This window comes from Macaca mulatta, chromosome 7, assembly GCF_049350105.2.
Source record: "Macaca mulatta isolate MMU2019108-1 chromosome 7, T2T-MMU8v2.0, whole genome shotgun sequence".
Lineage (NCBI taxonomy): Eukaryota > Metazoa > Chordata > Mammalia > Primates > Cercopithecidae > Macaca > Macaca mulatta.
The window spans coordinates 46,856,280-46,883,420 of NC_133412.1; the positions used below are offsets into that span (position 1 = coordinate 46,856,280).

General features: G+C 37.5%; 1 protein-coding gene across 6 annotated transcripts in view; it reads left to right on the forward strand.

The window, feature by feature from the left end:
* Window positions 1–25,570, forward strand: part of GLCE (glucuronic acid epimerase) — a 121,785-nt gene extending 96,215 nt beyond the window's left edge. For 3 of the 6 annotated variants that reach the window (XM_077937741.1, XM_077937744.1, XM_077937743.1), the window contains 3 exons: window positions 8,143–8,741; window positions 13,997–14,242; window positions 21,566–25,570. In XM_077937741.1, coding sequence (XP_077793867.1) covers window positions 8,143–8,741; window positions 13,997–14,242; window positions 21,566–22,590 — 1,870 coding nt within the window. In that variant the 3' untranslated portion in view covers window positions 22,591–25,570. 6 annotated transcript variants of the gene reach the window in all.
* Window positions 25,571–27,141: the final 1,571 nt, after the last annotated feature.

The following is a 27,141-nucleotide window of genomic DNA, read 5'->3' on the forward strand; positions in this document are numbered from 1 at the left end:
GAATACTTACCAGTCATTGTAGAGCTATTAATTGTCCTAATGTCCATATTGTTCTGTCTCAGAAAATAGCAAGGCCCAAGGAGAAGGTGAGAAACAGGGAATTGGGGAACAGCTGGTCATTGGAGCAGTCAGAACGTACGCAACATTTATCAGTAAAGTTTGTCATCTTGCATAAGTAGAGTTAATAGTACCCCAAAACAATTACAATAGCAACATTGAAGATCACTGATCACAGATCACCATAACAGATATAATTATGAGAAAATAGTAGAAATACTGTGAGAATTCAGTAACATAAAGCATGTCCATATATATATTGCTTACTCAGTTTCTTTGGGATTTTTTTCTAGAAATACAATCTTATTTGAAGTATTATGAGCACTTGTATCAGAGATCATTTCAATTTTGTTACTAAAAAATAAAATGGACTTGCAAAATTTCCTTCCTGTTTTGCATTATTGTGAGTAGCTACCAGAGAATTCTACTTGTTTATATTACTAGGAGGGTCCTAACAACCAAAGATATTAGGCAGTTCTCCTTTGAGTTACATCTATCACTGGATGTTTAACCATTTGACTGTATAATTTAAATCTTGGTCTATTAAGCAGTAAACAGATGGAACATTACTAACAGCAGTAATTAAATTATAAATCTGTTTTAAAGTTGGCCAATATACAGCATCACAATCCATATTCTGTTATGTCACTTATGTTCATTTTGATTTGGATTACAATTTCTAAATACCCAAATATTGGAAAGAAAACAAAGTTGTCTGGTTCAAATGTCTGTTTTTTGTTTTTTTTAATCATATAGGCCAAGTTCTTGCTTGCTTGCTTGCTTGCTTGCTTCCTTCCTTTCAAGACAGGAAGGAAAGGAAGAAGCAACGGAGAGGAAAGAATATTTAACAATGTTCATTTATTCAACAAACCTTTAATGAATGTCTACTGTGAGCTAGGCACACTTTTTTTCCCCCTCCGAGACAGTCTCATTCTGTCGCCCAGGCTGGAGTGCAATGGCAATCTCAGCTCACTGCAACCTCTGCCTCTCGAGTTCAAGCAATTCTCCTGCCTCAGCCTCCCAAGTAGCTGGGAAAACAGGTGAGTGCCACCACGCCCAGCTAATTTTTTTGTATTTTTAGTAGAGATGGGGTTTCACCATGTTGACTAGGCTGGTCTCAAACTCCTGACCTTGTCAAGTGATCCTCCCACCTTAGCCTCCCAAAGTGCTAGGATTACAGGCATGAGCCAAGCTAGGCACATTTCTAAATATTAGGGATAAAACAGTGACCAGGAGAAGCAAAACCCCAGCCCTCATGGAACTTACATTCTAGTGGATTGGGGATGAATAATTTAAATGTGTAATACGTCAAATGGTGATAAATGCTATAAAGAAAAATAAAACTGAGTAAGGACCTGGAGAATGATGGGGTAAGAACTGGTATTTTAGATAAGGTGGCCAGGGAAGCCCTTTCTAATACAGTGGCATTTAAGCAGTGACCTGAATGAAGTGAGAGAGCCATCCAAATGGATATCTGGGGAAATAGAGTGCTAGGCATGGGGAATGACAAGTGCAAATACCCTGACTTGGGAGCATGCTTAACTGTCAATCTTCAATTCATTCTACCTGGAAACTTTTCTTAACACCTTAAAAGGTTAAGGTGTTTTATAGCATAGTCTACATAACTTTTTTTTACAGTTCTTAAATCTTAGCATTATTATTTTTTATGCCTGCTAATCCGTCCTTTAGAGACACGGATAATGCCTTACCTGCCACATAGTAGCTGCTGAACAAATATTGATCAAACCAGTCAGTGAGTTTGATTATTTGTTGAGCAATTACTATTTTGTCTACTTAGTATCAATAAATTATTTTTTTAAATCAGAGTAAGCATTCTTCTCAGTCAAGGAATTATAGGAAACATAAATAGATACGTAAGTAAGTAAGAGAAATAATAAGCAGGGAAACCTTGGCCTGCATTATTCAGAGGAAAAAAAGCCAATAACAATGTAAGTGAATATTTTTTAAAAACCCATTGAAAGGTTGTTCTTTACTGAAATATAACCTTCATATTTTGAAAGCTCATGATGAGATCCATAGTTCCTGATACTCAGTGAATTACTCTAATAGTTACTTGAAGTAACTAGGAAAATAAATCTGAAAAGTAAAGTATCACAGAAAAGGTCTTTGAATTGCAAATGGCTTTAGAATAGAACAATTTGCTTTCCAGAAAAAACCCTAAAAGTTACATTTTACTTTCCCTAATTTTTAACTATTTCTACAAAGAAGTTTTTCCACAGTTTCTTTATGATGCTTACTGCATGATATTTTCTGTTTTAGATCCTCAGCATTATAAGACCTGATTTTTACTGGATTCTATTTCTAATGAAATAAATCTTTAGGGTCAGCAGTAGGTGAGGTTTCAAGATTTTTTTTATTTATGAGTTTTTCATTTGTTTATTTTACCTAAAACATCAATCTATTTTGTAGATGTGGCAAAAGCTTCAAAATAAGTAGGAGCATTTCACCACTCAAAGTTACCAGCATTTATACCTAGCAGAATGTCAGTGCAATCTACTTCTTGAAATCTGAGTATCTGTGTCAGTTTTCTATAATTTGGCAACATGATAATGAAATTACTGAGTTTCTCTTTAGATGAGCCTATTTTTTAGTTAATGCTATACGTCAACACTCAGAGATTTCCTTCTCTTCATCTTCCTTTCTCCCTTATTATCCTCACCCCCCTGAAAAAAGCCCGTGCCCATTCGAAAGCTAAAGTTTTCTACAAATTTTTTAACTGACTTACATTTTTTTCTTTCAGTATTTTAACAAAATTGACCTTGCCCTTCTTAGTTTTTCATTATTTTTTTAAGAGACAGGATCTCGCTGTGTTGCCCAGGCTGGAATACAGTGGCTGTTCACAGGCGCAATTCCATGACTGATCATCAGATCCATTTCCTGCCTGGGCTGGTTCATCCCTCCTTAGGCAACTTGGTGGTCCTCTACTCCCAGGAGGTCATCAGACTGATGCCAGACTTAATGTGGACACCCGACTTAATATAGCACCCAATAGCCCAGAACTCCTGGGCTCAAGTGATCCTCCTACCCCAGTCCCAAGTAGCTGGGACTGCAAGCACGTGCCATTTTTTATAGTTAAAAAAAAAACAAACAGTAAGGGTGATCATGGAAAATTAGAAAATAAAGACCTATATATGCATTGTTTACTTAAAATAAGATCATACTAAATGTGCTGTTTTGTAACCTGTTCTTTTCAGTTAACAATCTTCATTTCAGTATCTTTCCATTTTATCAAGTCCATTGTTGAATTTCCCAGTGTAGAACCAAGTTTCACATCTGGTTGTTATGTCCCTAAGTCTCTTTAAAAAAAAAAACCTTTTTTCTTTTCATATCACTAATTGAATTGAGGAGACAGGACCAGCTGTCCTGCAGGATGTCTCACCTTCCAGATGTGTCTGGTTGCTTCCTCCTTTAACTTGTTCCTCTATCCCTTGTATTTCCTGTTAACCAGAGATTAAATTTTATGTCCTGAGAGATCCAAGTGAAACATTTTGGGCTGGAATATGTGGTAAGTGATATATTTCTTATTATGACTTATCAGGAGAAAGCTTCTGGATGGGTCACAATTAAGGAGACCGAAGTTGACCACTGAATTAGGGTATGACTATCTGATCCTTTCACTGTCAAGTTTAATCTTTTTCTTCTTTCAACTAGAAAATAATGTATTTGGTATTACTTTGCACAGTGTGAATCTCTAGGTCCTGGCAAACATATACCTGCATTTAACACTTGCCTGAATCTGTAATTTCATGAGGGATTACATAATGCTAATTTTCTGATTTTTAAAAAAAAAAATTTACTTCTTATTGGATAGCCTTTTGTACAATAGAGTATTTTATTTACTAGGGTTATTGATTTGTTCTGAAATATGGTTGCTCCTGCAAAGACAAGTAAATAATTTTTTTCACTCAGTTGCCAATATTTATCAGCTCAGAGAGTTTTTTGCTGGCTTTCTCCGTTTAAATATTATTGCAGATTCATGGATTTTTATTGCGTCATTGTGTTTCAGTATACTTCAATCATAATTCTTACACATTTGACTAATAGGGAAGAGGACCTTTTAGACTGATTCCTGTGTCTTTTTTCCATGACGTTACATATTTATGGAAATGTTTAAACACAAAAGTATATAGGGAGTGGTATACTGAACTTCCAATGTATCTATCACTCTCAGTTTTAGCAATTAGCAATAATTTTCTAATTTTGTTTTATCTTTCTCCTGCTGCTTTTTTGACACCCTTGATTTTTATCTCATTGGTAGTTGAAAGTTTGTTTTCTGGTGCGGCAAGGTGTCCCATCCCTAGACCTGGAATTACTCATTTCTTTAAGAAGCCCTGATTGTCTTTAGTAACAAATGGCATCAGACAATAAAACCTGGACATAAAGATTATTGGAAGTTTTTAAATTTGATTTTTCTTTACTTTCCCATCATGTGCTTCATCATATTGGTAGCTGTGTTAGTCTGTTCTTGTATTGCTATAAAGGAATACCTGAGATTGGGTAATTTATTTAAAAAAAAAAAAGAGGTTTAATTGGCTCACAATTCTGCAGGCTATACAAACATGGTGCCAGCATCCTCTCAGCTTCTGGGGAGGCCTCAGGGAGCTTTTACTCATGGCAGAAGGCAAAGCAGGAGCAAGCAGGCCACATGGCCAGGGCAGGAGCCAAGGGAGTGTGGCAAGGTGCCACATACTTTTAAGCAAGCAGATCTCACACAAACTCATTCATCACCAAGGGGATGGCACTAAGCCATTCAACAGGGATGCACCCCCATGATCCAAACACCTCCCCCTAGATCCCACCTCCAAGACTGGAGATTACATTTCAACATGAGATTTGGGTGGGGACAAATACCCAAACTATATCAGTAGCCTTGTTCCATAGGCAGGGTTACAGGCATTTGAGTAGTAGAGGAAGGGCACTTCTCAAAGATAGGATAAAAAGCTTTATATTTCTATATTAATTGGTCAAAATGTAAGGCATAGATGACAGAGTAGTCAGCTGTTGACATATAAGTGTTTTTAATAAAGGATTTAAAAAGCAAAACAAAACGCCATTTAGTGTTATCAGTTTGCCTCCACTACAATATACGGAAATTCTCAATTTATATGACTTCTAAAGTTTTGCTTGTTACACACTTTGGTTTCTCATAGTAATAATGCAGATGATGAAATGAATTATTCTCAGTTAATAGGGTTAAAAATGTATTATTGGTTTCCAGTTCTTAAAATCTGTATTCACCTCCTTTCCCTTCTGATGCCCCACCAAAATAAAATGTCTAAAAATGAGAAATGAAGAAGCCAGTAACAGTAAATTGGAGGACTACCCAAGGATGATAGTTGAACAGATTTCCAGATCTCTAATTGAGTACCAGTAGGCCCAACTATACCTTCTTCTCCCCTCCTCATACCTCTTTCACCCCTGCACTTGAATACAGATAGCTGGCAAGAATCCCAGGCAAACACGAGGCAGATTTTCTTTAGAGAGCATGAGAAAGATGAAGGCTTCTAAAGTGTGTGCTGTGTTCGTGTAGCAAAAGAGAAAACACCATCTTCTTTCTGGCATTTGAAAGGTCTGCTGGCTCCCCACCCACTCACCCTGTGGGAACACTGCCAGTCAGCTTATGTCCAGCCCACACAGAGCTCCCTCTTTTTATCCCCTCCAGGGGAACAATCTAGCCAAAATCAGACTATCTTCAAAATAACACAGGAAATCTATGTTGGCTAATGAGTCATTCTCTCTTAAATGTGAATGAGTAACCGAAGATCACCAGGCATGGTGGGAAAAACTAATGGCATGAAAGACTAAATAACCAGGAAAATGGCCAGTGGAAAAAGTAAAACTAGTAAGAAAGAACTTTATTTTTAAAAAAGAAGAATAAATCATCTAATATATTCAGAGATCTAAGGAGATACTGTATCCATTAAACAAGAATAGGAGGACACAAGTTTTTACATTGAAAGGGCACACCAAGCACTGAAATAGAGAATCAAATATGGTACTGTGAGAATTCCAGGATAAACAAAGATCCACAAAGAAATCACATGCATAGTAACAAGAGACTAAATCAAACTGCTTATGAATAACTCTTAATGATTTAAGACAGTAAAGTATTGCCTACAACATGTAGAGAGAAAGTAATATGCAACCATGGATTCTACAACTTGCCACACTATTAATCAAGGGTGAGAGCAGAATACACTTGTTTTCAGACACTGAAGGGTGCAAAGTTTGCCTTCCATTGGAAGTAAAAGAAATGAATGAATTACATATTCACCATCAACTTCTTGAGAAACGGAAATTTAGCATTTAATTTGTTTTTAATACATCATTGCTGCTAAAAGGGTTGAGGGGAAAATGAGAAGGGGGGATTCAAAACAATAAAATTAGTTGTTGATTCACACCATACAATAAATTACAGAGCTACTGTGGCAAACGGCAGTAAACTACTCCCTTTACTCTCAGCAGGCTGAAATGTATCATACATTATACTATAACTATCCATAATTTCCCATATTTCCCATTCATCCCAGTAAAAAGTAACCCAGGACTACTTGCATTGCAATCACAACAGGCTCATACACCATATGGCCAGAAGAAGCAACAGCGTCACATTTTCCTTCCATCAGGACTGGAATGACATGATCTGTCTTAAATTTAAGAGCATCATTCTGACTGCTGTGTTGAGAACAGACTTAAGGGTGGAGTAGTAGGGTAAGGGTAGAAGGAGAGACCAGTTTGAATATCACTGCTGTGTTCCAGGTGAAAGATGGCAGTGGTTCTGACATGGTAGTAACAATGTAGTTGGTGAAAAGACATCAGATTCTGGGTATAATTCGAAGGTAGAGCCAAGAGAATTTCCTGACTTATGGTATATTGAGTGAATAAGAAAGGGTCAAGATTTTTAGTCTGAGCAGTAGGAAGGGAGGAACAGATTGAGGAAAAGATTGGAAGTTAAGTTTTGGATGTTATTTCAGAAATTTATTTGACCTCCAAATAAAGATATATGTATTTGCATATATGTATCTGCAGCTCTGAAGAAGGGCATGGCCTGGTGAGATAATTTGGGGATAGTCAGCCTTGTATTTAAAGGCATGAGGTTGGGTGAGATCAAAGTGAATAGAGATAAAGAAGGCAAAAGACTGGGACCCTAAGGTACTCTAACATTTAACAATTAGGGAGATGAAAAGGAAGACTCAAAGAAGAGAAGAACAACCAGTGGGATTTTAGGAGAATCAAAAGAGAATGGTACCCTAGAAACCATGGGAAGAAAATGTTTCAAGAAGGAAAGAGCCATTGACTGTTTTATGCTGTTAGGAGGTCAGGTAGGATGAGCACTAAAAATTCGTTGTTGGATTTAGCAACATGGATGTTGGTGTTTACCTTGAAAAGGTCTACTGTGTTTTTTCAGACAGCTACTAAAGTGTTAGGACATAAATACTTGTATATAAGTAGTTATTTGGCCCTAACTATTTAATAAATGAAACTACATGTTGAGCATCCCAAGTTCAGAAATCCAAAATACAAAATGGTTCAAAATCAAAAACTTTTTGAGCATCAATGTGATGTTCTAAAGAAATACTCAGTGAAGCGTTTCAGATTTTAGATCTGGGGTGCTGAACTGTTAAGTGTAATACACATATTCCCAAATCTGAGAAAAATCCAAAATCCAAAACCCTCTGGTCCCAAGCATTTTGGGTACAGTACAGGATACTCAAACTGATTTAGGTATTTCTTTTGGCCTAGGGGGCATTGTGAAAAATTACTGAGATATCAAGGGAGCCACAAACTAAGAAAGTTTGAACATCTCTGCTTTAGAAGCTTATGCTATTCTAAGGATTTAGAAGCATAGCTATTCTAAGGATTTCACCAAAAGGAGGAAACACCTCTTACCTTTTTTTTGTGCTGAAAAGTTTCAGTTTGCAATTTTAAATCTGATCCAAAATGGTCCTAATACAGTTGTTTCAACATTTAAAAAAAAAAAAAAAAAAAAAGCAAAGACAACTTTATCCTTTGAAATGCTGGTAGTACATCTTTGCATGATTTTTTTTCTTCTTGCCTCCATAGGTATGGTCTGAATATGCGTTGCTTGGCAGCTCGGGTCAACTATAAGACTTTGATTATTATCTGCGCACTCTTCACTTTGGTCACAGTACTTTTGTGGAATAAGTGTTCCAGTGACAAAGCAATCCAGTTTCCACGGCGTTTGAGTAGTGGCTTCAGAGTGGATGGATTAGAAAAAAGAGCAGCAGCATCTGAGAGTAACAACTATATGAACCACGTGGCCAAACAACAGTCTGAGGAAGCATTCCCTCAGGAACAGCAGAAAGCTCCCCCTGTTGTTGGGGGCTTCAATAGCAATGTGGGAAGTAAGGTGTTAGGGCTCAAATATGAAGAAATTGACTGTCTCATAAATGATGAACACACAATTAAAGGGAGACGAGAGGGGAACGAAGTCTTTCTTCCATTCACTTGGGTTGAGAAATATTTTGATGTTTATGGAAAGGTGGTTCAGTATGATGGCTATGATCGGTTTGAATTCTCTCATAGCTATTCCAAAGTCTATGCACAGAGAGCCCCCTATCACCCCGATGGTGTGTTTATGTCTTTTGAAGGCTACAATGTGGAAGTCCGAGACAGAGTCAAGTGCATAAGTGGGGTTGAAGGTTGGTATCTGTCTGCTTCACTTGCATTTTTCAAGCATGACTGTGTTGAAGAATAAGAAAATGTTGTTAATTATACATCAAGTACGTAGCTTACTATCAAAAGACCTTTCATCACTCTAATTTAGCAGGGAGGAACAGGTTAAGTCTGAACCTAGGGCAGCTTTCTAGATACTATGACTTAAGGGCTGCCGTAAGACCATACCTGGGCAAATAAAATTATTTTATTAACCTAACTCTGAATCTAAAATTCTCACCAGTAAGGTAAAGGCACTGCTTCTCCAGAATTTTGCATTAAAATATATAGCTAGAATCCTATGAGAGATGGGAAAAGGAAACCATCCGGTGGACCCATCAATATACCAGTGCAGTCTGGTTACCTAATTAATCAAGTGTCATCTCTGGAAGGAGGTTTCAAGTCTTCAGAACAAGACAATATGTAGATGCTTTTTCTCTGGACTTACACTGAACTCCTAGTCTATTACATACTGTTTTTCATTGTCTTTAAAACCTGGGGCAGTAAGAGTTCCTTGTGGATACAATTAATATGCTTTGGAATTTGCTTTTCAAACCAGAAACCCAAATTGAATTTGACTTTAAAGTATATCACTTTAAAGTATATCACAACAGAGGAAAGGGCTTAATATGTTTTGAGATTTCTTGGTTTGGGATTTACTTTCCTCATTTTGTTATAAAGTGATTTTAAGATCTTAATATTTTAAAATCTTTATTGAAATAAGCTTTTAACTAAACTTAATATATATTTTTTTGCTCTGAAAAGAAGTTTGTGCTCACTTGGTGACCGTGTGGATGTTTTCGGACTCCTACAGACCAAAGGATTATAGCCCACCCATGTCTGTGAAGTTAATGGTGTATTTATTCATCAAGTTGGAAATTGGAATTTACATATCTGATGCAGGAGTTTTTTCCTTTGTTTTTACTACTTATATAATTTTTTATAATATCTTTTTCTCTTCTTTTGAGACAGCATCTCACTCTGTCACCCAGGCCTGGAGTGTAGTGACACTGTCATGGCTCACTGCAGTCTCGATCTACCAGGCTCCACCATGCCCAGCTAATTCTTTTTAATTTATTTTTTGTAAAGACAGTGTCTCACTGTGTTGTCCAGGCTTATCTCAAATTCCTGGACTCAAGCAGTCCTCCTGCCTTAGGCTCCCAAAGTGCTGGAATTACAGACATGAGGCACCGTGCCTGGTCAATATCCTTACCAAATGTTTAGAAGAGAGAAGCGACCAGATTCACCTACATTTTTACCACCTCAATATAATTATTATTATTTTTGTATTTTCTCTGGAGGGCTTTGTACTTAGACATGTATTTTAGCATAATCATAATGACATTTACTATACAGTGATTCAGGACAGTAATAGAGATTTCAAAGATATTCAGAGTCAAACCTTTTTTTCTGGCAATTTTTTAAACGCATAAAATTAATAGATGCCTAAATTCTAAAATAAAAAAGTAAAAAGTACCCATGACCACCATTAATATTTTGACTTTTTCCCCCAATCTTTTTGTTGTTGTAGAAATATATTTTTTATTTTATTTTATTTTGTTTTTAACTTTTAAGTTCAGGGGCACATGTGCAGCTTTGTTATATAGGTAACCTCATGTCATGGAGATTTGTTTTACAGATTATTTTGTCACCTAGGTATTAAGCCTAGAACCCATCAGTTATTTTTCTGATCCTCACCCACCACCTACCCTCCACCCTCCAGTAGGCCCCAGTATGTGTTGTTCCCCTCTATGTGTCCATGTGCTTTCATCATTTAGCTCCCACTTAGAAGTGAGAACCACACAGTATTTAGTTTTCTGTTCCTGCATTGGTTTGCTAAGGATAATGGCCCCTAGCTCCGTCCATATTTCTACAAAGAACGTGATTTCTTTCTTTTTATGGCTGCATACTAGAAATGCATCTTTTAAAAAAATTCAGATCATACTGTATGGTCAGTTTTTATTCTGTTATTTTCTACTTAACATGACTATTTCCTCTCACTGAATATTTATTGAACATTTTAATAACTAGTATTTGTAGTCAAGACATGCCATGATATATGTAATGTATGAGACCCGCTCTTTAGTTGTACACTTAGGTCATTCCCAGGTTTTTTATGGTTCTTTTTTTTTTGAGATGGAGTCTCGGTCTGTTGCCCAGGCTGGAATGCAGTGGCGCGATCTCGGCTCACTGCAAGCTCCGCCTCCTGGGTTCACGCCATTCTCCTGCCTCAGCCTCCCAAGTAGCTGGGACTACAGGCACCTGCTACCATGCTGAGCTAATTTTTTGTATTTTTAGTAGAGACAGGATTTCACCGTGTTAGCCAGGATGGTCTCTATCTCCTGACCTCGTGATCCGCCTGCCTCGGCCTCCCAAAGTGCTGGGATTACAGGCATGAGCCACCACGCCCGGCCCTTATGTTTTTTAATTAATGTTTTATTTTTAATTTTTGTGGGTACATAGTAGGTGTATGTATTTATGGGGTATATTAGATATTTTTATATAGGCATGCAATGTAGAATAATAATCACATCAAGGTTAATGGCATATCCATCACCTCAAACATTTATCCTTTATTTGTGTTACAAACAATCCAGTAATATTCTTTTAGTTATTTTTAAATGTATAATAAATTAAGATCGAGTGAATGAAATCTGGTATTTGGTAGCACAAAGGGTAACTACATTTCCATTTCTTTGCTATTATAAATGTTGCAGATTTTCATTGTTAATTTTTATTTGCTATTTTAATTTTATTCTCATTGTAGTGTATTCCTATTCTGAGAATATAATTAACTGCAATGTCAAATAACCTGCCAAACCTTTGTACTCTTTTGCCAGCCGTTTTCCAGAAAGGTGGAACTTGCTCCTACTTCCAGTAGCAGAGTATGAGGGTGTCATTTTCACCCAACTCTTGCCATCATGGAACATTGTTTTTCTGTCTGTTGGTTACAAAGGGATATTATAATTTTCTCTCTTTAACAACTAGTGAGGTCAGATATCTTTTTCTTATACTTTTTGCCATATTTTCATGTTCTTTACCCCTTTTTCTCATGTGGTAAGTGGAGTTTTTAAAAAATGTATTTGTGTGAACTTATGTAGTAAGGGTAGCAATACTCATATATATGTTAAAGATATTTCTTCAATTTGGTTGTCTTTTCATTTTACATATGATTTGTTGGTTTTAGAAGTTTTTAGTTCCATTTATTGAACTTATGGGGTTTTTTTGGATCTTTGTGCCTCTTCGTTTTATGCTTAGAAAGGCACTTGCCATACCACATTATGATCAGCTTTTCACTTTTAATTTCTCTGACAGTTTTATGGTTTCATTTTTTTACATTTAACTTCTTTAGTTCTGCTAAATTGATTTATATTTTGGCAAATGGTACAAAGTCACAGCCTAATTTTAAACGTTTTTCCCCAATATGTATTGAATCATCTCTTTTCCCACTGATTTTGATGGAATATTCGTCTTTACACTAAATTTAGGAGTACTAGAATGAGTTTCTGGGCTGCTGTTTGGTTTCATTGATCAGTCTCAGTTCTTGTGCTAGTTGCACATTATTGTAGTCACCAGTCATCTTTAATGAGGTTGTATAAACTACCTTTTATTTTAATTACAGAGAGGATCCCCCTCTTGGAGGAAAGATACAAATGTTAAAAAGCTTATCTGTAGCCTACCTAATTCCATAAACATTGTTTTGAATATACAACAAAACACTTAAAATTCTGTAGATTCCCAGTCTCCGCTGTGCTCATCAGATTCTTATTAATTTTAGAACTACAGATAGTAGTTTATCTCTCAATACATACGTGATTCAGCAATACAATATTATATAAATGTAGGATTTGTAGCTCCTATGTAAGAAATTACTAAGATATGGCCAGGCGCAGTGGCTCAAGCCTGTAATCCCAGCACTTTGGTAGGCCGAGGCAGGCGGATCACGAGGCCAGGAGATCGAGAACATCCTGGCTAACACAGTGAAACCCCGTCTGCACTAAAAAATACAAAAAACTAGCCGGGCGAGGTGGTGGGCGCCTGTAGTCGCAGCTACTCGGGAGGCTGAGGCAGGAGAGTGGCGTAAACCTGGGAGGCGGAGCTTGCAGTGAGCTGAGATCTGGCCACTGCACTCCAGCCTGGGTGACAGAGCGAGACTCCGTCTCAAAAAAAAAAAAAAAGAAAAAAAAAGAAATTACTAAGATAAACACTAATACCAAACATTTAAAAGTTGTGCTTAGAACTTTACAAAAGGTAATCCATTAATGAATTATTTCAAGAATCTGTGGTGAAATATACAAACGAAATTCGTGTTTTAAAAAACACTTCTTAAGAATTACATTTTAATAGGAAAGATATGAAAAAGAATTTCAAGCTGTTTATATTTTAAATTGCCAAGTCACAGCTGGCTTTTTTTTTTTTTTTTTTTTTTTTTTTTTGAGACAGAGTCTTGCTCCATCATCCAGGCTGGAGTGCAGTGGTGCCACTTTGGCTCACTGCAACCCCCGAGTCCTGGGTTCAAGCGATTCTCCTGTCTCAGCCTCCCAAGTAGCTGGGATTACAGGCACCCGCCACCACTCCCAGCTAACTTTTTGTATTTTAGTAGAGATGGGGTTTCACCGTGTTGCCCAAGCTGGTCTCAAACTCCTGAGCTCAGGCAATCCACCCATCTCAGCCTCCCAAAGTGCTAGGATTACAGGCGTGAGCTACCGTGCCCAGCCACAACTGGCTTTTTAAGCAAATACATTAACCATCAGATGACATACCTAATTAGTAGACCACACTTTGACATTGGAGGGAAAGATGAGTATGTAGTAACTTGATAAGTATAAATGTTTAAGAAAATTTCAGGATTAATATTGAAAATAGAACTGTGGTGACATTAACTATATGCATCTAAATTGTGCAGAATTCGAATGTATGAAACAGGATTATGAAACGTGACATCTATAGCCATGAGCAAGAGTAACACACATAAAAAACCAGTCCTTAAAAGGTAATTTGCAGCATTGCACTATTTGTTAACAAATAATGAATGAGAGTGAAAGAATACTTAATTTTTGTTTTTCACATCTGGTTAATTTGGTACTAGATCTGGTCAGTATGAGAGCAGTATTATGAGGAAGCCCACAACTTCCTGATAATCCTGTAAGATTCCCCAGAAGTAAATCAGTGAGGAGTGGTATTAGGAATAGGCTTGTAAATGTCTTGATATGATTATTCATTTTGTTTCTCTATTTTATAGGTGTGCCATTATCTACACAATGGGGACCTCAAGGCTATTTCTATCCAATCCAGATTGCACAGTATGGGTTAAGTCATTACAGCAAGAATCTAACTGAGAAACCTCCTCACATAGAGGTATATGAAACAGCAGAAGACAGAGACAAAAACAACAAGCCTAATGACTGGACTGTGCCAAAGGGCTGCTTTATGGCTAATGTGGCTGATAAGTCTAGATTCACCAATGTCAAACAGTTTATTGCACCAGGTAAGTTATGTGTTATATGTGCCTGCTAATTTTATGTTGGTTTATGGGACCCTGATATTCCCTTAAAATTTTAATATGGTTTAAAAAACACATAAGCAGACCCTTTATGTTACATATATAAAGCAACAAATGGTGTCACCCCAGTGAAATCTGTAAAAAAGATAGAGCTAAAAAGTCAAGGTTATAAAAAGGAATATTTACTATGTAAAGAGCCAAGCCATAGATTGAATGGTAAGGTCCGGGTTACTGCACAATGTATACCTGCCTCCAGGGGTCTATATCCAATAGGAAAGAAGTTCCTCCATTTAGTATTTCAGTACAGTATAGTTTAATTTTTAAACTTTTGCAGTAAATAGAATGGTTTTAAGGAGATAGCCATCCTTTCCTTTGCCTACCCTTTGCCAATAGCTTTTAATTTTTTCAGGATAATATAGCATTACCAAAGAGACCTGTTTCCCATATTGGAATTTGTTAATGTAGTAGATTATCTCAAACTTCATGTAAAGCCATTTTCATTAATAAAATAATTTACAAAATCAAATTAACTTTATGCAGCATTTCCCCTTTTACTAAGACAGTCTCATTAATTAGAATCTAATGCATTTTCCTGCACTAATCAATATCAATGAGAATTAATGAGTCCATTACTTAAGAAGACAATGAAATAATTTTAGTTAGCACCTCAGGCTAATTCTCTATGGGGGAATGTTGTCAAGTACAGAACTTATTCCACCCTCCCACCAATCTTGCCGTTGGTAAATGAAAAGAGAGGAAAGGTTATAAGACCTCTTCTGTATTCTCTTCTTCTTCTTCATTGATGACTGTGTAATTTATAGACACTGAAAGCCACAATACAAACCTACTCATTCTAGATAGCCTTAAGTAATGAATTTATGAGTACTGAATGCAGTGCAAATAATAGATGACCTTTAATTTTTGTTCTGTGACTAGAACTCCTTTTTTCCCATGGCACTCTGTGATATTCTGGTACACAGAGCATCTTTGCTTATTGTAAACAGCAGGTTTGGCTGAATGAGAAAGTACAACTGAATGTTTAAGAATATTTAGGTTGTGATACCTAAGAGGTTATTGCAACAGGAAATGATTAGACTATGCAAAAGAACTTTTGGGTGCACTCAAGAAACTTATTTTTGCACCAGTTAATAATGGTTGTCTGGATTAGGGTGGAATCAGCAGCCCTCACCTTGATCTCCTTGAGTGTTTAGAAGGTTTTCTAGGACAGTCTTTTGAACTCTGTCCTGTTTAGAGCAACAGATTTCATTGTGCACTTTTGGGTGCTCTGAGTAATACAAAAGATAGGTTCCCACATCTTAAGTGAGGGATCTTCACCTTAGCCCCTCATTCTGTAGCCAGTAGCTGGAGATAAAACTACTTCCTAAGATGATTTTAAGCATATAGAGGAGAGAACTCTGTCTCTAACAGCCAGTCTGTGAGTGGGACACAGCTATTCTAAGTTGGAACTCCCTGTTGGTGGAAGCGTGCTAGCTGGGAATGGAATTCTGTGTGTGCATGTACAGGTTGAGTATCCCTTATCTGAAATGCTTGGGACTAGAAGTGTTTCAGATTTTGGAATATTTACATATACATAAATATCCTGGGGATGGGACTGAAGTCTAAACACAAAATTCTTTTATATTTCATATGCTATACACATAGCCTGAGGGTAACTTTTTATAATATTTTTAATAATATATGCCACCCATCATGAGGGAAGATGTGGAATTTTCCACTTGTGGCATCATGTTAGCATTCAAAAAGTTTTGGATTTTGGAGCATTTCAGATTTCGGAGTTTTGAACTAAGGATGCTGCACCTCCAGTTGCATACTATAAGAGTATGAGAGAAGGTGAGTTGGAGATACGTGGGAGTTACTGCTCAGAACAGAGTGGAGGAAGGGAATCAAAGAGGTGAGACTATTTTATTGAAGCATAGGTATGAGAAAGGAGAGTTTTTAGAGTATATAGACCTCATGGGAGATAAATTCAGAGAATCACCATTAAGAGGAAATTGGAACTTGTACATAAAAGCATTTTGCATAAAAGCAAATATAAAAGAATTTTGTGTTTAGACTTCAGTCCCATCCCCAGGATATTTATGTATATGTAAATATTCCAAAATCTGAAACACTTCTAGTCCCATAAAAGCATAGGCCCAAGTGAGGTGAGATACTGGAGGACCACAAGCTGAATGCTGTTGGCCTTTTTTTTTTCTCTTTCTTGGCCTTGAATTTTTTTTCTGAAAGGGGATAAAATCAAATATGGGTAAAGAGTCATATAATAGGTTCTGCAGCATATTTTTGTTGTTTATTTGCTTATTTGTTGAGTAATGTTTTCCTTTTTCTAATTTTAAAATTGAATGAATTGAAACTTTAGGCCTGTCCTACTCTATCAAATTAAATGAGCTTTCCCTTTCCTCAAGCACACTTTTCATTTGATTTCCATGACCTCACTTTCTCCTATCTCTGTAGCCATTCTTGCTCAGGCTTCTTGGGAGCTTCTCTTCTTCTGCCTGATTCTTCTTTCTCTCGGTGTTTCTCAAGATTTTGAGTAGGGCCTCTGCTCATGCTACATAGTAAATCTGTTGATTAAATGAATGGATTGATAACAGTTTTTGTTGGATATGAAACAGTGATTTAAAGGCTCTTCTTTTTTTCCCCAGCTTTATTGAGGTATAACTGGCAAACGTATACAATGTGATGCCTTGATATACACAGATATTGTGAAATGATTACCATAATTAAATTAGTTAACACATCCATCACCTCATAGTTACCTTTCTTTGTATGGTGGTGGTGGTGGTGAGAACATTTAAGAGATATTTTAGCACATTTCAGGCATACAGTACAGTAAACTGTAGTCACCATGCTGTACATTAGACCCCTAGAACTTATTCGTCTTATATCTGAAGTTTGTACCCTTTGATCAACATCTCCCCATTTTTCCCACCCCCCAGCCCAACAACCACCATTCTACTTTCCTGTGAGTTCATTTGTTTGGGGGTCCACATATAAGTGAGATCATACAGTATCTTTCTCTGACTTGTCACACGTAGCATAATGCCTTCAGGGTTCATCTATGTGGTCACAAATGGCAGGATTTCCTTCTTTGTTATGGCTAATATTCTATTCTATATGTATGTGTGTGTATGCACACACACACATATACACCATGTTTTCTTTGTTTATCCATACTAGACACTTAGGTTGCTCCCATGCCTTGGCTATTGTGAATAATGCTGCAAAGAACACAGGAGTACAGATATCTCTCTTTTTGAGATAATTGATTTCATTTCCTTGGAGTATATACCAGGAAGTGGGATTGATGGATCATTGGTAGTTCTATTTTTGATTTTTTGAGGAACCTTCATTCTGTTTCCTAATGACTATGCCAATTTACTTTCCCACCCAAAGTGCACAAGGGTTCCCCTTTCTCCACATCGTCACCAGTACTTCTTATCTCTTCCCTTTTTGATGATAGTCATCCCAACAGGTGTAAGGTGATGATATATCATTGTGGTTTTGCTTTGCATTTATTTCCTTGGTGATTAATGATGTTGAGCACCTTTTTATATACCTTTTGGCCACTCATATATCTTCTTTGAAAAAGTGCCTATTCAGATCATTTGCTTATTTTTTAATCAGATTTTTTTTTTTGCTATTTATATAAGTTCCTGATAGATTTTGGATATTAGCCTCTTACAAGATATATGCTTGTACCTATTCTCTCCTGTTCTATAGGTTGCTTTTCATTTTGTTGATTGTTTCCCTTGCTGTGCAAAAGCTTTTCAGTTTGATGTCGTCCCACTTGTTTGCTTGTGCCCCTTTTGCTTGTACATTTGATGTCAAATCTAAACAATCATTGCTAAGACCAATGTCAAAAGTATTCTTAAATGTTGATCATCCTTTATTGCCTAAAGTGCATGTATATGTGTCACATATACCAAAAATAAACAGTTACGGTAACTCCTGGGAATAACTGGTCAGGAGAGGATGGGTCATGGGCTTCAAACAATAAAAAAACAAAACTTTCTATTAGATTTGAAGGAGGAATCTTCAGATAGCCTAGTACTTCCAGTAGAGCTCAGAACCTTACCTGGTACATTGCCAAACTGGTGGCCACCATCCCATTTGCTCCCATTCAGATCCTCCTGAATGATGCCAGGAGGTTATTTAACCTCCTCTGTGTATCTATAAAATGGGAATTAAATGATTTGTAAGATTGTTGTGAAGATTATAATTGTTGGTTGGTTAATTTGAGGATTGTGACTTCTGTCACTTCTCCTGGATGACTCAGTAACCCCCTCTGCTGGTGTTACAGTCTTCGGGAAATTAATACATTGGCTTTTTAAAAGATTACATCCCTTGACATTGTTCATTACTGAGTTCTTTGGACTGGTTTGTCATATGAAGACATAAGGTGACTGATTAAACCATGTCATTTCATTATATTTGTGTAAATAAAATTGAAATTCTGGGAGGAAATGGGTACTCTTTTCAGCTTCTGAAATTCTGGGAGGAAATGGGTACTCTTCCAGCTTCCTCACACTTGGACTTCTAAAGATGGGTCATTGTTATCCACTTTGGCCAGAATAGATGTCATAGTTAATAATCCCATCTGATGAGAATGAAAAAATAAGTAGCACTCAAGATAGTCTGCTCCACTGAATATAATTTAATCTTGAGTGGTTCATAAGTCAATTCAGAATCCTACAATGTTTCAGGGACGTTGTCCTGAACTTCAGATCCCATTTTACTATAGATGCAGAAAAATACTAGTTAAGAGAGAGAGTACATGTTGACATTTTGCCAGATAAAATGGATTTTTTACTGTATTAGAAGTTTGGCTGGGCGCGGTGGCTCACGCCTGTAATCCCAGCACTTTGGGAGGCCGAGGCGGGCGGATCACAAGGTCAGGAGATCGAGACCACGGTGAAACCCCGTCTCTACTAAAAATACAAAAAATTAGCCGGGCGCGGTGGCGGGCGCCTGTAGTCCCAGCTACTCAGGAGGCTGAGGCAGGAGAATGGCGTAAACCCAGGAGGCGGAGCTTGCAGTGAGCCGAGATCGCGCCACTGCACTCCAGCCTGGGCGACAGAGCGAGACTCCGTCTCAAAAAACAAAAACAAACAAACAAACAAAAAAAAAGCAGAAGTTTACTTCTGACATCATTTTTTCTGTTAAGTTACTCAGAGCATTGTTTGATGCATAAGTCTATGAGGATGTTCTCATTCTTGATACAACTTTCAGAATTGTCTGTTCCATCCAATGAAGTAATTAAGAGCCTTGGGCCAAATATAACCATACTGCTAGAGTCCAGTGTTACAAGAGTTAAATGATCAATTCAACATACTGATGCCCTCCAAGTATACACTATCATCAGTTCACATTTATTTTTCCCTTTTTCTTTTTTTTTTAAGAGACAGAGTCTTGTTCTGTCACCCAGAATGAGAGTGGTGTGATCATAGCTCACTTCAGCCTCAAACTCCAGGGCTCAAGCAATCCTCCCACCTTAGCCTCCCAAGTACCTAGGACTACAGACACATGCCACTGCACTTGGCTATTTTATTGTATTTTTTGTAGAGTTAGGGTCTTGCTTTCTTGGCCAGACTGGTCTCAAGCTCCTCACTTCAAGCAGTCCTTCTGCCTTGGCCTCCCAAACTGCTGAGTGTGACCAGTTGTGCCCAGCCCAGTTTACATTTCTGATCTTTGCTCCTGGTGACACACTAAAGATTTTTTTCAAGGATTCTGCAAAGCAGAGATCTGCTTCTATGGCTGTGTCTAAGAGAAGCTTTCTATTGAATATTCTTATAAGAATACCATCTCCAATATCATTTGTCTTTTTCACAGTCTGAACCTGAGTCCAGGAAACCTGGATTCTAGTCACTGCTCTACCACTAATTAGCTTTTGGCATTGGGCAAACCATTTAACCTTGCAAAGTCTACATATCTTCACCTCTAAAATGGAGATGTAATATAATTCCTGCCCTACCAGCTTCAGAAGATTAGGTATCAAATGAGATAATACATGTGAATGCATTTTGGACATTTAAGCTGTGGAAAGATCAAGATATTAAGATTTTCCTTTAATATTTTTAAATTTGTACTACATATATTTTTGTTGTTCTTATTCTTGCTGCTGCTGCTGCTGCTATTTTAATATGCTCAGTTTCTTGGTAGATCTAGATCAGCAGTATTCAAAAAGTCATCTTTCTGGGAATTAACCATCATTAATAACTATAAATATTCAAGAGAAATTTGCTCTTTAATAATTTGTCAGATAAAACAGCTTTAACTATTTTTTTAGCCTCTGAAGCCAGTGGCTTTGGAAAAATAACCATCATTTATTACTATATTCTACTCCATTGTCTTTTTAAAAATCCTCACAATTACCCTGCAAAGTAATATTATCTCTATTTAACATGTGAAGAAACTGAGGCTCAAAGAAACTGCATCTTGCCAGACTTCTCAAAGCTAGTGGTTGAACAAAAATTCAAATCTGAGGTTTTTAAACTCCAAAGCCTGTGCTTTACCCTGCCCACTCCACCATTCTCTCACTTTTTGTTGTATACGTGAGCCCATTGCTTAATTTCCAGAAATTTTGTTAGCACTTCTAGCAAGTATGTGAAAGCAAATCTATCATTTTCGAAATCAAATTAATAATGTGTTGTGGAACGAGACCAGGCAACCCGGGTTCAAGTCTTGTACCTTGGGCAAGTTACTTCCTTGTGTCTCAGCTCCTCATCCATAAAGTAGGAACAGTAATAGCACCTACCCTTGTAATTGTTCAGGGGATTAAATGAGTAAATAGATGTAAAGCCCTTAGAACATAGTAAGTACATATTAAATGCTAAATAATTTAAAATTCATGTATAATAACCATTTCTTCTAGCTTCTTTCTTGCAATATTATGTGCTGAGCCAGCTTTTGGCTTTTTCTTTTTTTCCTGTTTGCAGAATAGGTATACTAGAATAGTCATTGATTTTACTGATCAGCTAGTATTAGATTTAGAAAAGGCAGTTTTGATCTACAGTACCTTAGCCATTTACTCTTAATCCTCTACTATAAACTAGACAGGGCAAAAGGTAAGAGCTTTGATCTGATGCTCACAAGCCATCATGAACTCACCAATTCTTTCATTTGTTTTTGGTTAATTTAGTAAAAAATAAAATTACAAATGATCTGATACTGAAAATATTTAAGGGTTAATTTTGTGTGGTCAGGGTTTTCAAGGATGAATTGCAATTTGATTTCAAATACAAAAGTGCTTTTCTTCTAACCAGTCTGTTGGTATATTCTCCCCTGCAGAAACCAGTGAAGGTGTATCCTTGCAACTGGGAAACACGAAAGATTTTATTATTTCATTCGACCTCAAGTTCTTGACAAATGGAAGCGTGTCCGTGGTTCTAGAGACCACAGAAAAGAATCAGCTCTTCACTATACATTATGTCTCAAATGCTCAGCTAATTGCTTTTAAAGAAAGAGATATATACTATGGCATTGGGCCCAGAACTTCATGGAGCACAGTTACCAGGGACCTGGTCACTGACCTCAGGAAAGGAGTGGGTCTTTCAAACACAAAAGCTGTCAAGCCAACCAAAATAATGCCCAAGAAGGTGGTTAGGTTGATTGCAAAAGGTAAGGGATTCCTCGACAACATTACCATCTCTACCACAGCCCACATGGCTGCATTTTTTGCTGCTAGTGATTGGCTAGTAAGGAACCAGGATGAGAAAGGTGGCTGGCCAATTATGGTGACCCGTAAGTTAGGGGAAGGGTTCAAGTCTTTAGAGCCAGGATGGTATTCTGCCATGGCGCAAGGGCAAGCCATTTCTACATTAGTCAGGGCCTATCTGTTAACAAAAGACCATATATTCCTCAATTCAGCTTTAAGGGCAACAGCCCCTTATAAGTTTCTGTCTGAGCAGCATGGAGTTAAAGCTGTGTTTATGAATAAACATGACTGGTATGAAGAATATCCAACCACACCTAGCTCTTTTGTTTTAAATGGCTTTATGTATTCTTTAATTGGGCTGTATGACTTAAAAGAAACTGCAGGGGAAAAACTCGGAAAAGAAGCAAGGTCCTTGTATGAGCGTGGCATGGAATCTCTTAAAGCCATGCTGCCCTTGTATGACACTGGCTCAGGAACCATCTATGACCTTCGTCACTTCATGCTTGGCATCGCTCCTAACCTGGCTCGCTGGGACTATCATACCACCCACATCAATCAGTTGCAGCTACTCAGTACCATTGATGAGTCCCCGATCTTCAAAGAATTTGTCAAGAGGTGGAAAAGCTACCTTAAAGGCAGCAGGGCAAAGCACAACTAGAGCTCACAACCAAAATTATACTTCAGCCTCTGCCGTACACAGAAACTACAGGCTCTGTCTCAGGAGAGCACAGGCACATTTTAAAAGGTTATGTACTAGGTTTTTGTGGATTCTATCAAAGTGATAAGTGATCCTTAAAACCAGCCTTCTAAAATAATTGCATTCCATGGGTTGGGTATTTAGACATGTAGGTGGCATTTAGAACACAATGTTTAATCAATGGGCTGAACAAAGATGTTTCACTTTGCCTTGCCCATCACCCTATACAGTTTCGCAGATAGTCTAGTCACTCTTTGTGAGAAAGATAATGGTAAGTAGTTGCTACTGGCCAACTGTCTAGCACTTACCTGAAAACTTAGTATGGAGCTCTTTTAAAATGTGATTATTTATATTTATGTTGAAAGCAGACTTTAAAAAAATAATGTGCTGTAATACAGTAAATATGTACTTGTAGCCTGGATAGCAGACTGTGTTCAACTTTTTAAAAAGATGTTTCATTTCTATAGATTAATTTCTTGGGAGCAAATGAGTATTTGTTGCATTTGTTCAATTTGTTGTATATGGTGAATATTTAATTATGGTTTTCTTGAAATGTGTAAATTAAAAACACAACCAGTGTTCAGGCTTCACAGTTATATAATGTAAGCACAACTAAAATGAAACCTGTTGACTGCACAAGAAATTACAAAAATGTTTCTGTTTTGAAACTTGATCTACAATCAGTAAAAGTTTGATAATCAGTGTATCCCTCCCCAACCCCCATTGGGACAGTTTCTTTTTGTCACTATCTAGAATTTTGTATTTTATTTCAGACTATACCTTGGAGTTTTGTATATTTTGAGAGAGATATTTTTGGGACATTATTTCGGAAACTTATTACAAATCTAAATTTGGAAAGGAGCTAGTAGCTTTAAGGCCACCACCATATTTTATTTTTTTAGGATTTTTCCCCCTTTAAATAAAAATATTAGATCAAATACTACATACAAGAATCATAGCAAAGTTTTTTTTTTCCTACCAAGATCATTCTTGATCATCAGCTTCCCAAACTAGTGAGTCTGTGCATCATTGGTTTTTTTTTTATTTAATTTTAAGTTATTCTAGCTATTAGATAGAAGAGATGTTACTGCATTTATGTGTAATCAGATCTTTATTTAGGTATATATATTCTCCTATACCGCACATAAATAGATTTCAGAGCCCCCATACAATGGGCAGTGTCTGCTATAGGGCTTCAGGCATTAAATAAAACCGAGGGATGTTGATTTTGCTGTGACAGTACACTAAATCAATAGTATATCTTATACAGTTTGAAAATATGATACCCTACACTTTCAGGGGACCGAGTCTGACAAACACAATGCATTTATCTGTGACCTGTATCAAGTGCACATTTAGGAGCCAGGTAGGTTACCTGCTTACACACTATATTTTAATTGAATTCAAACTACCAAGCACTACTTAGAAACTGGAAAACATATATATATATATGTTAGCATCAAAGAGGGCAGAAGCAAAGAAGATACAGATCTGCACTGAAGACATTAAACTGACCATAGAAAAGTAAGCTTGAACTCCCAATTGATGTGACCACACTCTTCTTAATTTTGCTCACAATAAAAACACTTTTGAGTTATTAGGCTTACCCCTAGCTTTTGATCTTTGCATTTCATATATGTTAGATGTCTCAACAAGAATATCTGGTCTCCCCTAATTTTTATTCCCAGTGCCGATGTGCAAAATAAACTTTCTCCAATCTGGGAACCTTTCTTACTTCCCCATATTTGTTATTATTAAGAATGGTTCATACGTCTGCTTTGTTTGCATACTGGTCTTCAGATTATGAGACTCGATGATAACAGTATGGTACTGCTTCTGTGACAAATACCGTGCCTTAACAATGTGGCTGTCCTTTTCCACTGAAGAAGGAAAGACTTTTTGATCTAGAAATAGCGTTGTGATTTCCTTGCTGTTGGTTTTACACTGCCTTCCACATTGCAACAGCAACTCGATTTGTCTTGTGATGCCAGAATTTGCTAAGAGGAGGAGTTGAGCCTATAGCAGCATTGTCAGTACCGACCAGTGGTTCTCAAACTTTAAAATGCCTCAGCATCACTTGGGAGCTTATTGAAATGCAGATCCCAGAGTCAGTAAATCTGCCTGTGAAGTCTGATAGTCTGCATTTGTAATGAGCATTCAGGTGATTCTGACGCAGGGGAGCTGGGGGCATACAGGGAGGAACACTGCCCTACACTATCCATTGCATTTTTGCCTCTAAAGAGCTACAGAATTTTCTAGGGTTTTAAATTATGTAAAATGTTTACTTATTCTGAGCTTAGAATGGGGAGGGTATTTTTAAATTTTATTATTTTGTTTCTTTAAATTTTTCTTTGCTTTAAGATTATAGGTATTAGGTTTGTTTTTGTTTGTTCTGTTTTGTTTTTGTTTTTCCACTTATCTTGAGTTCACTTTGATGTTACATCTATTGCTACTTCATTTGTAAAACCAGCCAAAAGTTTCTGGATGAAGGTCAAGTTTGACCTTTTAGGAGTTACTGTACATAAAAGCTTCATCCAAGAACCATCCAGTGCACAGAAGCAAATGCAAAAATGACACAAGCACAACTCTCCAGACGTGGCTCCTTTTCCTTTCTCAGTGCAGACTCTCACTGAAAGCTGCTATTTTCATCCTCCTTGTGGTTGCTTTTCTTGTTTCTCTTCCACTGTACATGTGGGTTATATACCATGTGTTAAATATGCAATAATGTGTTTACAGGATGCCCTTCTGAAGGGTAGTCCTTTGTAAAGCTGTACAGACTTTGCAGTTTAAGCACAATGTGCACATGTTAGTTTTATATACAGCAAAACTTGATTTTTTGCAGATGGAAAGGTATTTTGTTTCTATACAAAGTAAATGGATTGTTTGTGCTTAATGTAAAGCCGCTTTATAAAATTGTAAAATAAAGTTTTTATCTTAAAAAGAATATACCTGGATATTTCTCTTGCTTCTCAAATTATTCTAAGGTTATTTGAGCCCAGCAAGCAGATTTCTGACCATTTCCTGTTCAACCCGTGACCAGAAGTCAAGACAACAAATGTAGTTGATCAAAGGCATACCAAGCCCTGTCAGACAATGTGTGGGAACAAATAGTATACATGGGCTTTAATCCTAAGGAGCCTTAGCCTACAAGGGGGAACACAGTGTATACTAAACACTTTAAGAAAAATAAAATGCTAAATTGTGTGCTCAGGGAAGGTGTTAGGGAAGAGACAGAGCCTAAACTGGTGTTCCAGGGGTGGAGTCCAGGTGGAAGGCGAGGAGAGAGTAACCTGAGCAAAAACAGGTGCCCATGCCAGGTGAGAGGATGGCCTTTCCCACGCTCATTCAGACTGGGTAACCATTTTTTATTTAGATTTATGTGAGAGTTTGTCCCTCACATATTTTCTTTACTTGCTTCTTCAGAGCAATTAGCATTATTTAATGTTTACCTCCTTCTCAGAGAATAATGATTTAACCTCCCAAACAGAGAAAACCAGAGACCAGAGTCTGGCTTCATGTTATGTTTCATTGCACAGTATTTTTTGGATTATGAACATTCTGCACCATTTATATAATGGAATTACAATTGATCACCAATCAACTTTTTCCAGCTGATGGGTGCACAGATTTTGACAGGCTACTAATCAACATTCTTGGCAGCTTTTCCTTCTCCACCGTCTTCAGTTGAGAAATGGCCATAAGGTTGCAAGCAGTCTTGGGCTGAATGAGCTCTCCAGCTGCTCTTGCTTTGATTTTGCTGCTTGTAGCCAAACTGTTAATATTTTGGCTGTTCTGCCTTAGCACACTGAGCATCTCATGTTCATCTCCCCATTGCCCTTGAGAGGGGGTGGGCCCTCCATACTCCAGAGAACTTACTTGGTAGTCTGATGAGTGCTCCTTCCCTTCATAGCCACAGGCTCTGGCGGCCACTGTGTGCCTTGTGACCCTGCCTCCTCTGGCATGACTTAGATGAGGGGCTCATCCCCCTCACTCAAGCTGGCTGGCCAATCAGTCTTTTCGCCAGGAATTCAAAATGGGATGGATTAAAAAACTAAAGCAGATACACAGTGAAAAGCAGAGTTGAAAAAACAATCTTGACAATGCTCCAGGCCCTGGATCCAATGCCCTTCTGAGGCCAGCTGTATGCCTCTCAGGTTCCGTGAGATACTACTGTATCCTTAAGATAAATTCTTACGTTTGCTGAAGTTGGCTGGATTTAGTTTCTGTTACTTGCAACAGATGAGCCCTAATTAATAACATGTCTCCATTATAGAGGAAAATACAGTGTAAATTCTGCATTTTCCTCCAATCTGGACCCTATTGTATTAGCTTGCTAGAGCTGCTGTAATGAATACCACAGACTGGGTGGCTTACACCAGAAATGTATTCTTCTCACAATTCTGGAGGCTTGAAGTCCAAGATTAAGATGTTGGTAGGGCCGGGCGCTGTGGCTCACGCCTGTAATCCCAGCACTTTGGGAGGCCGAGGCGGGCGGATCACGAGGTCAGGAGA